General features: G+C 27.3%; 1 protein-coding gene across 1 annotated transcript; it reads left to right on the plus strand.

Moving 5' to 3' along the window:
- The first annotated feature begins 303 nt into the window (after positions 1-303).
- Positions 304-10,008, plus strand: LOC129989177 (myeloid leukemia factor 1-like). Its single transcript, XM_056097546.1, has 6 exons — positions 304-532; positions 1,305-1,497; positions 2,630-2,758; positions 3,562-3,721; positions 5,851-6,007; positions 9,702-10,008. Exons 1-6 carry the CDS (start codon positions 498-500, stop codon positions 9,802-9,804), a joined length of 777 nt encoding a protein of 258 aa, XP_055953521.1. The 5' UTR covers positions 304-497; the 3' UTR covers positions 9,805-10,008.
- Positions 10,009-16,171: the final 6,163 nt, after the last annotated feature.

A 16,171-nucleotide genomic window follows, 5' to 3' on the forward strand; every position in this document is an offset into this window, starting at 1 on the left:
AAGCTCTAACTAGTTCTTTTCTTTTAAAAATTGACACTTTTTGAAAATTAATTATAGAATACGAAACTAACTCTAATGGGAATCTTAAGTAGATGACAAAAGAAGAATTACTAAATTAAAATGTGATTTTTTCACAAAAATATTTCCAATTATTAATAAAATACTTGAAAATACTTCGTAACAAAAAAAAAACATACATATGTCACTACATTATAAAAATAAATTTAATTTTGGTGCAATGAAACATTCACATATGACGTCACTAAAGAAAATCATTGGCACAGAAATTTCTAGCATTTGCGCAAGTCTTCACCTGGCATTTGACTAGCCATCCAGAATTCTAAAATCGTCATAGTTATTCTGGAAACTTCAGAGTTAACTTGCGAATATTCTGTGTTTTTTCGAATCGTGCGAATATTATTCTATATTATCTATTTTTATCGTTAACGGATTGCAAGTTTAAAATTCTAACGCTTTATTGAATATTAATTCTCAATATGTTTTCGCTTATGAACGACGATCCTTTCTTCAAGTGAGTATATTATGGTCAGATTTGGTTGGTTTGGATAGTTAAGATTTTTAACTTTTTAGTGATACAATTTTTTCTTTCTTGAAGATTACTGAAAATTTTAGCATATGATAATTAAAAATTGATTGTAGAATTGGTGATTTCTTTTTAATTATGATTTTACTATTCCTCTGTATTGTTATATTCTCCAACACCAACGAAGCATAATTAGCGTTTAATCTGTCATATTTGAAAATTACTTCTTGAAGCAGATTTATTACAGTAATTTATAATTGTAATTTGATTTGGAGTTTTCAATTGATTTGCAATGATTTCTATAGCTTGATTTTATTCTTGATGTTGTTATTTATGTTTTGAGGGGGTCGAAAGCGGAAGTAAATCATTGGTCGTAGGCTGTTGTGGATGTTGGCGAGTACAAATGGAGAATGTTTGTGTTTGTTCTTTATTTTACAATTCACTATTATTAAAGTTTAAGAAATGCAGATTTTGTACTCTTTCCATTTAAGAAATATTACAATTGAATGAAACATCTGCTACAGAATTTATTTCCCCGCGAATGAACCTTGAAACAAATTTACCATCTGAGAGGAATTGTAACCATAGATAATTTTGAATAGAAACACTTAAATTCATTACAGTTGGTGTGCTTGGTATTTAAATAAAAAAAAATATATAGTTGTACTATAATTTGCAATTTTTTTTTGTAATGGTTAAATTGGTATCTCCAGTGTCTTTTGTAAAGAGTTCCTAACACATTTTGTAAATTGCATTTCAGTGGTCCAATGGAAAGTATGCGTAGGATGGAAGCAATGATGGACAACATGATGTCGCCTTTTGGTCTGTTTGGAGGAGGAAATCGAAGAGCAGCGATTGATAATCGTGACAATAGGAGTCACGGCAATATGCTCATGCCATTTGGTTTTGGAGGCAGCTTGTTTCCTAATATGGATGACATGTTTGCAAATTTTGTAAGTAATCATAAATTTATTGAATAGAATTTTAAAAAATCTTGAATGTAAAAATTGGAACTTCATATTTATTATTCTATATTGATATTAATGAATTAACCTTTCGAAATATTTAGTACACTTTAATGTTTTTTTATTATGTTTAGCTTTACAATTTGTTTTCTATGTTCCTTTTAGTTAAACAAAATTAAATTTATAATATAAAGTTGAATTTCATATATATACATATTATCTTTTTGGCCTTTTAATTGTTTCATAGAAAATATGAGTTGTTTACTTTCATTTAAACATCCTTAAGCATAGAATCATGCTTGTGATTTGTTCAAAAAAAATTTTAAATTAAAACTCTGAAATCCACAAATCAACCATATTATTTGAATAGAATATTTAAGAGTTATTCTATGTTAGTATCATCAGAAGAAGGGAAATAATGATAGTTTTACAGAAATAGTACTGCGTACATCAGTTTTTTTAAATAAACTAAATTTATTGTGAAAAGAACAAATTTGTCTAGAAACAAATTTTAATTTCCCAAGATTATAGAGGGACTTTTGATCTACAAGATAATACTGACTTATTTTAGCACACCTAATTATTAGTGTTAGTAAAACTTCATTGTAAATAGTTATAAAAAATATAACTAATGAAATTTCATTAAATCTTCCTTAAACTTTATAGTGTGTAAATAAAAATTTTGAATTAATCCTTAATTTAAACCTTCCTGGTGCTTCTATAGTACTTGAATAAAATTAATGAAAAATTATTCAATTATACAAATTATCTTAGAGTACATAACAAATTTATTTTTTCCAACTTTATTTTTTAAACTTCTATTAGAGGATTAGTATTATTTGAACTTTATATGAGTATCTAATTTAAAATTTTATAATGCCTATAACATTTTAGAATTACATCTGTGTATGATATTAAATCTTCGAATTTTGCAGTCTAATTTAGTTATGATATTTAAAATTATGTAATTATAAAGTGTTTTAATAAAATAGCTCTTATTTGGTTTTTTATGATTTTTTTTTTTTCTTTCCTTATTATGCGATTCGAAGTATGTACTTATATATAATGTTATGGTGTTTAAAAAATTCTTTTACATTTTAAATCTTTGTTTTCTTAATAGAACCAAATGAGTAATGATCCCAACTGTCACAGTTTCACATCTTCATCTGTTATGACCTATACAACAGATGAAACAGGACGACCACAAGTCTATCAAGCATCTTCCTCTACCAAGACTGCACCTGGAGGGGTAAGATTTTTATTAAAAATTATCTCCTTGTTGTGGTTTTATCAGGAATAATGAGTTCAAATATCCATTAAATCTCTCATGCTTAACCTGTAGTTCATGTTTCCAACCACAGTGTTGATGATTACATGATGGCAGGGATTAAATTTCATATTTTGTTATTGCATAAATCAATTCTCTTTAATGGAGTTTAATCAGATGTTGTAATATCATTAAAAATGTTCTTTTGGTAAAATATTTCAAATTGCATGTTTTTATATTAATGTAATTTCATTCAACGATTCAAAAATCTTTCCTTGACTTTCATCAATAGATGAAAATTATATAATTAAACATTTGAGACATTGAAAGCTGTTTTGCTATAGTGATTATATCCTCTTAAAACCTATATAAAAATAGTTTTTGGTAATAGCTAGAAGAACTTATACTATCATTAAATTTGTACCATTAAAATTTCAATCTGGTATAAAAATTCTGAACAGTAATATTTCTTTAAAAGATTTTCCATAAAGAATATCATTCGTGTTTAGTTTTAAATTAACAGAAATTCAAAAATAAATCTGAGGTATATATTCTTACCTTTTATAATTATAGATGTCATATCTGATATCTATAGGTCAAATGGTCTGGCTTGCAAAAGGATGATACACTATTTATTATTATTATAGAAATCTTGATGAATGTTATAAGTTACCAAACTTTTTAATTAGTTTGCAAGGGAAATTGTTTCCCTTTAAAAAGATGTTTAATTTTCATTCAGTTAAATTGAATTAGCAAATACTGACACAGAGTTAATTTTTATATAGGTGAAAGAAACCATTCATTCGGTCCAAGACAGCAGAACAGGCCTACAAAAGATGGCTATTGGTCACCATCTGAATGAAAAAGGCCATGTGGTAGAAAAGAAAAAGAATCGCTATACAGGTGATGAAGAAGAAAATGAAGAATACATTAATTTGGAAGATGGTATGTGTTGGATCCCCTACTCCTCCACTTTAGAGTGACATAGACTATTATGTAATAAAAACTTCTAATAGAATTTCAATTTCTAGTCTTAAATCAAGGATGATTGTGTTCCATGTTTTTAATTTCTCAAAAACTAGAATTCTTTGGTTAGACTTAAAATTTCATTATAATAGCTGAATTGGAATTTTTTCAAACAAAAATTCACTATATGTGACATTTCAGGCAGTTCCAATTGTAATTAAAAAAATGAAGATTAAATATCTCTTTAGGAGCTATTCATTTATACTACTGGTAATGATGCCTAAAACTTGATGACAAGTTAGTTATAAAAATTTATTTTCTAGGTATTTAGATATTCAAGTAAAATTTCGAATATTTATGACCAGAATTTGGAGAATCTTCTTGATAATTTAATTTAGTGAAATATTAGAAATTTTGTTAAGATTAAGCTGTTAGGAAAAGAATTTAAATGAATTCTCAGAAAGGCATGCATCAAACAGATGCCATATAGAAATTATATATGATTAATCTAATTTTTATCAAGTTAAATAATTTGAATTCTACTTTCCATTGTGAAGTAAAATCTTTCATTGCTTTGATGAATTTAATATTAAGATATTTAATTTGAAATTTAGGGTGGCGTGGGAATTAGAAATATTTAATGTTTCTTGATAGTTATAGATGTTTTTAAATTGTATAATTTTTACTTAATAAATTTCTATTTATCTTTTGTTTTATAAGTGAAGATTTAGACTTCATGGATTTTAGGGTTTTGTGAAAGTGACTGAATAATTGTAGGAAAGCTTTAAATTTTCTAAATATGGTAATTGAATATATTTCGTAAATCGTTTATAAATTTTTTATGTATTGCAAATTTTATACTTTTCTTTCCTTTTAAAATGTTTTCTAAAATTCATTAAGTTCTAAAAAGTTTTTTTTAATATAAAATGCCCTTTGTAGAATAAATGGTAGAAACTATTATTTTTTATTATGATGAAGCTATAATTATAATCCATAATGCTATTGAAATTATAATTATTTTTAATGATGTAAAAATATGCTATCTTGATTCTGTCTCTGAAAATATATTTTACAAGAGTGACTAAAATTCTTATTAAATAACATTTTAATATAAGACTTTAAAAAAAAAATCTTTTAGTGAAGTGTATCTCTTAAATTAAAAGCCTTGATCTTTTAAAGATTGAATCTTGAAAAGATTTTATAAAATCTGCTCAAATATATTTTATTGAATCAAAATTAAGCTTGTGGGTTTATTAAGGGCTAAGTAAAAAGTCTTGAATTAATGTAACAGTTATTTATTCACAGGTTACATTACACACAAACAATTAATTATACATGCATAATTTTAGAATACTTTTAAAATGAATATAAGAGAAGGATCAATGCATGCAGTACATGCCATTGCTAGATTTGAATCGTAGCACTATAAGGCTCCAGTGGGCGCTCTCTCTGATATCATAATCAGTTATATTTAGTATTACTAGAGCGGCTACAAGATGCATTTTAAATTAACTAAAATTTTTGCAGGTCTAAATGTGATCATTGATTAATCAACAAATGTATAACAAATATTTTTAATTAAAAAAAAAAGATATCTTGAGCTTATTCTGTAAAAAGCTGCTGAAAATTTAAAATATTGACTGTATTTAAACTTTTATCTTTCTTTATAAATTTCGCATAATTTTAGTGTTACTTGCTTAACTAACAATGCTTTCTGCTCAATGTTATGACTTGACAATCCTTTAGAAGATTTAATCATCCTCATAAGCTGATATTTCTTATTTCAGGACATTCAACTAAATATAATTATGATGCAGAACTTTAAATTATTTAAATTTTCTTCTGTTGAGAATCGCAACATTAAAATTATGTCTCCTTAGTATTAAAAAATATATTAAATTTTGTCTATCAAACTTGTGAAAGCATCTTATTGGTAGACTTTAATTGATGAATAGTTTGGTCTTACTTATTCTAAATAATAATTTAGTCAAAATTGGCAAAATATTCAGAATTTTTTGTTTTGTTTTGAATATATTTTTTTTCCTTATATTCAGTTTTAATTCTTTTTTTGGTTTTGTGGGCTTGTTACATACTGTTTTCCTTTGTAGATGAAGTGGATCATTTTGATAAAGAGTGGCAGGATAGAGCGCAGGCATTCAATGGTAGACGGCCCATGCGAAATATGGTTGGATATGAGGATTATCATCACCCAAAAAGAACTCACAGCCAACCTGAATTGCTTGCTATTACAGATGGCACGTCAAGGTAGGTTATAATTCTTAGCTATAACTCGGCAAAATATTGTTCACTGTTTATTCTCAGATTCGAAAATATTCCTTGCTTTTCCGCAAGCATCGGGATGTATTTTAGTTTTAAATAGGGGTGAGAGAAAAAATGGAAGAAAGTATTACATGTCAATAAGTTGAATTCGGATTATACACAAACTTAGGAGATATAAAAAAAAACTGTGGATGCCTCTTAATATTGTTGTAAAAAGATAGTAACTCACAAAATGCTTTAAGGCAATTTTTATTTATTACAAAAAGGTTACACATTAATTTATGATGAATAAATGAAAAATTAATGTTTTAAAAAATTTTATTCGTTTTTTTAACAAAAAAAAAATTATGTTAAAAAATTTTTGGCCACTTGATTAATACGCAAGTTTAAGCTGAAATAAAATAGTGCAATCCAAGATCATACTCGCGTACACTTGGGGGTAGGATGAATGTAAAGTTGTGTAATGGAGTGGAAATCAAGGTCAAAGAATAACGGAATTCTAGAAATATGCTCATCCTTCCAATTCTCGCCCCTCGGAAAAGGTAAAATTTTCAAATAATACCTTTACTTCATTGACTTATTTAAATGCCTTTTCCCAAATTGATTACATTTTTGCTCAACATTATACTTTAGGTCTGTTGAAATAAGAAATTATGCTTTATTTTTTAAGTTTAATGCTAATAACCATTTTAAAGGGATGATGGGTTTTTTCCCCCTAATTGAAAGAAGAAAAGCAGGGTTCTGTAATTTATACATCGTTACCTGATAATCTTGATTGATACTTAAAATATTTATTCCAGTAGTGATACATTACATTCCTGGAAATGGTTGACTTAATAGATTTTTTCATCTTCAAAAAGATTTGCGTTGAATCAATTTTTTATTCAGATTTTCTTGTTTCTTATGCTTTTATTGATTTATTCTAATATTCACCATTAACTTTGAATTGGTCTGCTCTGAAATAGGTAATTATCCATTTCGTATGTTTTCATCCGTACATAAGTTTCTAGTGTTATCAATTAGGATTGGGAAAAACAAGAAAATTGCAGGGAAATTTGAAAATTTTCATAAAAACAGAGAAAACATAGATAATTTTCCAATATCTAAAATTTCGATCCCTAAAGATTGCAAGAATTAAATATCGTAATCATAGCATCCCAAGACAAAGTATCATTTGCAATTGTTTAATTAGGAACTCTGTTCTTTTCTGCCCCCCCCCCCTTTATTTTTCTGTTTAGATCATTCCAGTTTCGATTTGCAAGACAGTTGTTCTTTTTCTACAAGATTCCCGAAATGCAGTTAATGAGCATATATGAAACTTCTGCAACTATGTGAAAGAATAAAATACATTTCTTTGGCTGGATTAGTAATATTCAAACTGCAGAAGCAGCGTGGTGGTTAGTCTACCATACTTGAATTGATTGAATGATCAATAAGTTGTTAAAAATCCTTATGTAATAAGAATTGATTGGATATAAAAATCAAAGTTTGAAGTTCTGCCAGGTTAATTTGTTGCATACTGTTCATTTTGTGAGAAGATAATAGGCCTAAGTAATATGAGAATCCTGGCACTTATTAGTCATGCCAAAAGAGGAAAACATACAAGACTGCATACCAGTTCAAAAGAGTCTTCATTGATGCTGGATTTAGTATGTAAAAAGAATGGTATGTCTAATCTAAAAACGTCAGATTTAATGTCTGAAAATAGATAGATTTCAAACTTTTTAATTCAGGAACAATAATTTAAATCTGTATTTTTATGCTCATTAAAACTTGTTGCGTCACATTTGTCTTTTAATTCATTCAAGGGTATATTGGAAATGTTTACATATAAGTTCCACTGAAAGTGAAATAGCTAAAAAATGTATGTTAGGTCATACGGAAATGTTGTACCTTATTTTTCACGGACTAGATCCACTAGCTAAAGAAAACTGATAGCTGAAAAATCTGTAGAAATTGATGTCCCAATATTTAAATTGATAAAAATGAATAAATAAATAAAAAATTATGCTGTGTAATATTTTTTAAGTAATCGTTAAATGATTTGCATCACGATAACAATGTTTTATTTCGTCTGAGTCCTTAATTTTGTGTGACTTACAATTAAAGAGCATAAGAGATAGTATATATTCCTCTTAATATATAAATTTTGTCTTGATAAATTTTTTCTGTATGTAAATATAAACCTTTTAATATGTTTTTTCAAATCATGCTTAATTGATGCTTCCTTTCCTTGCATTTTCCACTCTTTAAAACTATGTTCCATTATAACTAGCAAATGAGTGTTTTTCGGCCTTTGTGTTTTATCATAAATAATTAAATATAGAGGGGGAAAAAAACAATTTTTTTTCCCTATTTGTGCGGCCACCCTTGTCCTTGTGGTTAAATGATGTAAACAAGTTTTTTTAAAGAAAAGTGGTAAAAGTCATCAAATTTTTTTTTTCATTTTTGAATGAAAGATTTTTTTTTTGTTATTAATAACTTAATTTTTTATTATATTGCTAGTTTTTTTGTTATAAATAACTTAATTTTTTACTGTATATCTTTAAAAAATTCTAATGGTGATCTATTAAGTAAAATGGCATTGAGTGTTAAATTCTTCTACTTTTGTTGCGAGTTACTGTTTTATAGATATTTTGTATTATGGAATGAAAATGTCTTTTAATAAAATAGAATTCATTCATTTCTGTGGCAAGTTCACTACAAAACACAAAAGTATCCATCTCGACGAATTTTCTAAATCGCCCCCCCCCCCCCCCACACACACACACACACACACCATTATAAAGCAAATTGATACAGCATGATGTAGTGTTATTGAACTAATTGAGCAGTTTATAACAAATGTATATGATTGAATCTAAAAAAATAATTTTAATTTTCAAAAAAATTCAGAAAAATTAAAATTGTATCAGCAATAGTTAATGAAGACTTCTCTTTATCCTTAATGACAAAATTCTTAATTTTATTCTAATGCCTTATCACTTTTATTAATAAATGGTTTTTTGCCCTCTCCAAAAAGGGATGATGGCTCCTACATTAAAAAACTTGGGAAGTTCCTGAAAAAAACATTAAAAATTTGTTAGTTTATACTTCTCATACCTGTTTGATCCCCGATGTATATTTTAGCATTGTAAGTATTCAAAAGTAATTTTATTTGGCTTTAAATATTCTGTTTTCTTCTTTAATAACTTTAAGATCTGGTTCGATTTACTAATTTTGTCAACTAAATATTTAAAATATGTGAGCAATTTAGAAAATGTTAATATCCGACCATATTCTCCTCACTTGCAAGTTAATAATTTTAAGTGATTTTCATGAATTCTGTTATTTTTAATATCCATGTACATGAATTTATTATAATGGCTGAAATGAAAAAGAAAATATCAATTAAATATTTCAAAATATATGTTAGTATATAATTTTAACCTGATTTTCAAAGTTTTATGTCTCGATTGAGATTTTTTCTTACTTTTCATTCATTTTACCACTACTATCCCATATTTAGATATATTTCCTGTGATATGGATACTATACTATGATTTTTAAATCATACAGTGATATGGCAAAAAATGTTTAAAAAATTAATGAATGTTTTGAAAAGGTTAAAGAAATGTTTGATTTGTTTTTTTATATTCTCTTAACTTTTTTTATTTATTTATTTATTTTATTTTCCCAGTCCTGAACATACTGGAGCTGCCAAAAAGAAGACTGGTAAGCACAAGCGCAAAGGAATTTTTGGGCATAAAAAAGATCATACTAGGCCTTCTCCTTACCAGTGAATGGACTCTCTGTATTTAAATGAATGTTAGCTCCATGTTTAGATAAACTTTTTGGTGTATAGAGTTAGTGAAATATTTGTATTAATAGGCCATTCTCTGTGTTACAAGGGTAGATATTTTCCTTCAATTCATACTTTTTGTTTATGTCTGTCTTGTGTTTCCCAAAATTGTACATTATTGTGTTTAATAAATAACTTTCTTTTACTAGTCTTGCTTTTCTGTGCATGAGCTTTCTCTTTATCACAGAGAAGCTGCTTAATTAGATGCTTTAAAAATTCAGCAATTCTGGTATGGTATTTGTCTTTGTATTTTAATTTAAACTGTTGATATCAAATTTAAAATGTGCACTTGAAAAACTTAAACTTTTAAATAAGAACTTTGAATGGAAATTTGAGTATGAAGAAAGTACTCTGATAAAAAAAAAAAAAAAAAAAAAAAAATTCTTGAATCAGCTGTTTTCTTTTGCTCAAATCATATGTAATAACTTAATAAAAATGATATTAAATTGAAATTCATCGCTTGAAATTAGGGTTCAAATGAATTTTGGAGGACTTGTATTTGATAACTTAAAATCCATTTCAGTAAAAAGTCTTGAACCAATATAAAATAACTAATTCAATTATAGTAAATAATTATCTAGAATAATTAATATATCAGAATAATGTGCAATAATAGAAATTAGTGTTCCCATCATGATATCGGAAATTTGCACAGTAATAATAGCCAAAACAAGGAAAAATCATAGTTAAAATGTCAATAATCAAGTTTAATAATAATTTAAGTTAAATGAAACAAAGGTTCAAGTAATGGATACTACATGAAACAAATCCAATCTAATATTAACCCTTTGCACTCGTCTGGTGACTCTCGCTCACCATTCAAGACACTGCATCTTTTTGATGTTTGATTTATTTTTCAATTTTTATTGTTAAAAATACCAACAGAATGGCAAAAACAGACTAATTTTTGGAGTAAATTCAATATAAAAACAATTATTTATATATTTTAAAGCAATAAACAAGCCCTTGTATTAAGTGAATAAGTATGTATCGAATTACTTTTCTGAGTGCAAAGGTTTAAGGAATTCTTCAAAATCCAGTTGACATGATTGGTTAAAAAAATATGTATATATATGGATGTCAAACAAGTTGTAACTTATTTTGATCCATAAATTGCAAGTAATTTCTGTAAAATGCTCTGCTGTAATTTTGCTCTTGATTTCTCATTTTAAAGAAAATGTCTAAACAGATTATTAGGATAAGATGGAATTTGAAAACATATTTAATAACTTTTAACCTATTTAGGTTTGTATTGCTAGAAATCGAAATGCACATTTTAGGGTATTTCTGGACACATCACCAAAATGCTTTCATCAATTGCTCTTCATGGTAGTCAGTAGCCAGATAATTCTGGGAAAGTCTAGGAAATTTATTATAAAACTTTTTTATTCACCTTGATAATTTTTGGAATTGGCAATTTACTGTTTCCTCTTTCATTTTTTTTCATCATAAATAGAATGAAATAAATTAGGCGACCAAGGATAATTGATCATTTATGGTCAGAAATGGAAGCATTTGCATTTCTGAAATGCACTTACCATTCATCAAATTTATGTTCGATTCTGATTTAAACTGTGCTGCCTATTTTTAATTAACCAATTTATAATTTGTCTTACTTCTATCTATGTTGATAAGTATACGATTTGGAAGAATTTACTACTTCACTGTTAAATCTTATATAATTTAAGGTCTTGCGATGATCGTCTGTGTGATATGTAGACCTGTAAATTGCTAGAAGACAAAGCAAGTATTTTAGAATATTACTTGGTATGTTGTCATCGAAATCCTTTCCACAAATATTCCAATTTCGAGAAAAAGTTGAAACAGCTTAATAAAATGACATGAAACGCGAATTAACTCCTTTCTACATTATTTTTAATTTTCAAAATATTTTTGGCATGAAAAGTACACAAGGACAACAAAAATGCATGGAAAAAAATCAAAATAGTTTTAGTACTATTTATTGAACAAATCAAATGTGAAACCGTGTGCATGTATGTATATTCGCTATAATAACAAACTTAACACTTTACGTAACTTGAAATACTAACTTTTGATTATTCGCACTTGAAATTATAAAATTGAAATCAGCTATCGCAAATTTCGTGTTATTATGCGAGAACATAAACAATGACTTTAAAAAATAAATTGTCTTAATTAAGTCATTAACCACTTTGAAACGATCACGTGACTATCACATTACGCATGTTTCGATAATTAGAAAGCAGAAGCCCCCCCCCCCCTCCTCCATCTCTAAATTGTTCAAGATCCAAATTTTATCTCGAGGCCAGATTTTTTTTATTTATTTTTGAAAAAATTTGTTTTAAACTGGTTTGGAATGATCACATGATTATTGTGTTGTGCAAACATCAACTTTACGAAAGCTTTTTTTTTTTATGTCACAAGTCGTTCGAGTTCCAAAACTTTTTTTGTCAGGTAAAAGAATTGAAAATTAAAAAAAAAAAAATACATATAACTATCGATACCTCCCCTCGCTGTTTAAAGCGTTAGAACTCATTTGAAATAGAGTAGTAGGGAGACCAAAAAATCAAGGAAAGAAAGACTTTTTTTTTTTTTTTAACTCTAAAGTCACTTCATTCGAGACAAATTGCAGCAACTGAATCTTTCGAAAAATCATTTTGAGTAGAAGCTGTTCTCTCAACTTCCCAATAACAAAAACTTTCTGGACATGCTCTGAAGCTAGTCAAGTTATTTTATGAAATTAACTAACTTAACATCCGAAAGTTGACGTGCAAATTTTTTGTGCCCAATTAACGCAAAATTATATAAATAAATTGAAAAAAGAATAGCCTGTAAGAATTAGATGGCTTTATTTCTTAAACGCACATGATTTTAAAAGGAATGTGACTGCGTTTGGAATGAATTTAATATTATTCGAAAAACGTTCTGCAATAGTCATATTTATGAATTTCTGTATAAAAAAATAGTGAAAAAATATCTATAAAACCGAAATATACCAATTAAAAGCCAAAACCTCTTTAAAAAAATCCTCTTTCCTTGGGAGGGGGGGGGCTAAAAAGAGGTATAAATTAAAAATCCTTTGGTTTAGAATTTTATTAAATGGTTTACTTGAAATTTTGCAGATAGTTTAAAAAATAATTTAATTCCTGAGCTAGAAAATAAATAGTATTACTATCCACTTTTTAAATATTGGAATTCAACTGATAAATAAAATGAAATTTTCTATCTTTTCTCCCCGTTGTAAAGCACTAAAAAAAAAAAAACTTTAATATTTCTAAATAAATATATTACTTATTCCGTAGTTCAGGTATTGCAAGACATCTTGAAAAATTTGTATACCAAATTTAAACAAAACAAAAAAAAAAAAAAAAATACTTAGATTTTAATTTATGAGGTTTTTTTGTGAGAAAATTCTACCAAAGATTAGAATATAAGAAAATAGCATTTCAAAATGTAAAACAGTATTGAGGAAATAAAAAAATCAATGTACAATCCGTCCCATTATACGATCAGTGTACAATGGACCTAGAAATAGAAATTAAACCTTTTTATAAAGAAAATTGCACAAATATTAAAATTTAAAAAAATATTTTATATTTTCACAAAAAATTGACTTTTTAACTTAATTGCCTATCTCAGCAAGGAAAAAGTCAAATTATTTTTAAAAAATTTAATTTTTTCTCCCCTCTCGAAAAGAGTAAATTATTCAGAAGGCGAATCTATAATGTAGACAAAATCGGTTTAGTTTAGATATATTAACGTCCCAGTTTAAAGCAACACTAGGGCTATTTTAGGATGGACCTCGTAATTTTGAACTGGGGTCAGATGACGTGGGCGACACCTGAGCTGGCACACCCCTCTCCACACCACATCAGCGGGAGGACGATTGGCCCGAACGGATTTAACGCGCTCCAGACCCGCTTACACGACAGTTCTTCGGTAGAATCGGGTGTCGAACTTGAAACCCTCCCGTTCCGAAGCCGAGACCTTGCCACTGCGGACGTGTAGACAAAATCGGAATAGCAATCGTGTCAAAGCTTGCTAAAAAGAGAAGAAGCAGGAGCCGTAGTGTCCTGGAAAAGATGAAAGACTTGCCAGATCGATGAAAATTAAAGATTTACTTCAAAATACATTTTCGAGATTGAACTACATAAACCATTTCTCTTAATACAAATTTTATAGATTTTCTAACAAGTTCTCTGATGAGCTTTACGTTTTTCATATGCATCTTGGTGTTTTTAAATTGAATTCTTTCAATTTTTAAATTCAAGATGCGGTTTCGTTTACCATTTAGATTCTTTAAATATGATATTTTGTGGTTTTAAGATTCAATGACTACAACTTTTAAGGGAAATGGGATGTTCTTGACAATGAAAGTTGCCGAAATTTCAGTTGTTAGTAAAGGATGTAGCAGTTGCATTACTCTATCTTCTCTTTTGGATAACAGATGCCAATGCCTGATTAGGTACGCATCCCATAGTGAAGTGCGATTGTAATCAGAATGAGATACGCTGTTCTGTTAGAGAGGTGCGCGCGTTAATGTCTTGTCTTTTCCTGTTTTGTGTGAAATGTGATTATTAAAGAATTATCCCCGAAAACATGAATCCTCTTGCTTCCACGGCATGGATCCACAAGGAGATTTTTTCGGAAGTAAAATTTAATATCTAATTGAAAGTTTAGGACATATAAAACGAATGGTTCCTTTTCAATATAAAATAGTACAACATTTTTGTTTATTTCTGAATGGGAAGTCGAATATGTATTGTCATGCAATAATTTTCAAATTCATAACCACAAATCTGTACTCTCAGAAAAAAATAATTATGAGTAACATCACTTTAAAATTAACATACTATATGAGCATAGATTTAATAATGACAGTGAACTCATTTTTATTTAACCCTTATCGTGGTAAGATTGCTTTTTTGAAGAAAAGCAAAAAAAAAAAAAAAAAAAATGTATATAGGTAGCTATACATTTTGTATAGTATACCTCATTTTGTATAGCATCTCATTTTATATAGTATATATGTATGGTATACTATACAAAATGCAAATAAGGGTTAAATATGCTAATAATAAAAATTTCAAAAAAAATATTGAATGTCGTGTAATTTGAAAATTTAAAAAGTGTATGATATTTTGCATGATAAATAGTCACTAAATATTGGGCAGAAAAATAAAAAAACTAAATATTGTTAAGAAATTTCATAGCATTATAATAAATAGAATACGTTGTATGCGTACCGAAATGAGAAGAAAATATGTTTCCAGAAAAAGGCAAAAAACGATCTTTCTACCATAGAAGATTTTGTTAGATTCATTGTTAATTGGTAAACTTTCGACTTTTCGAACCTATGCAAATTATACTAGTGCTAAAATATTTCTATAATACTATGAAAATGCACTATAATTTATTAGACTAAAATTCAAAAATAAATTTTTTGAAGATACAAATGTTTTTATTTCCTCTAAATTCCTCATGTGTTTTTCACAATTTTATGAATGAACATATTCAGTTTTTTTAAGTTCTTTATGTTTTTAAAAAAATTTATTTTAAATATTTTAATTCTTAAATCTTTCAAGTGTTTTTATGTTATTAAAATGACTGTGTTCGATTTGGTGTTTTTTCCTGGTGTGCTTTTTGACGTTTTTGTAATAGTGTGTATTGAACTTTTTAAAAAATTATTTATTCATTTATAATTTTTTATTGTTTAATTATTAATTTTTTTATATTCTTACCATAATTTTAATTTTTTTATTACCATTGTATGTGGCCTTTATTTTCTAGCAAATTTTTAAATAATTTTAAGATGCATTGAGTACGCTTTTAATACTTTGTGTTTTTGATGTTCTTTTGTAAATTGAGTTCTTTTATATACTTTCCTTTAAATATAAAATGCTGCTATTTGAAAATAAGGAAAATAAATAACTGATAATTATGATATATATTCCTTTCCTTGTTAATTATTGACCAATTATTAAAAAGTAACGACACGAAGTGCAATGCTTACTGCATTAAAATACGTAGGTCCCTTATTGCTTCAATTTCTCGAAGAATCTGCTACAAAATATTTCAATGGTGCTGCCATCTAGCAGACACCAATGGAAACATGTATTTTCAGGCATGGAATTATTTGGATGTGTATATAGTTTTAAAATGATCGTTCAAAGTTTTGATACATTGTAACTTTCATTATAAAAAAAATTTTCATGTATGTTTACACATGAAAATCACTCTCCAAAACGCTTAGTGCAATTTTTAGCAGTTTATTCACCTCATCCTTTAATTTTTTTTTTATAAAAAGCAATTCAGTGATAATTTTT

Source organism: Argiope bruennichi, chromosome 10 (assembly GCF_947563725.1).
Source record: "Argiope bruennichi chromosome 10, qqArgBrue1.1, whole genome shotgun sequence".
NCBI classification, from domain to species: domain Eukaryota; kingdom Metazoa; phylum Arthropoda; class Arachnida; order Araneae; family Araneidae; genus Argiope; species Argiope bruennichi.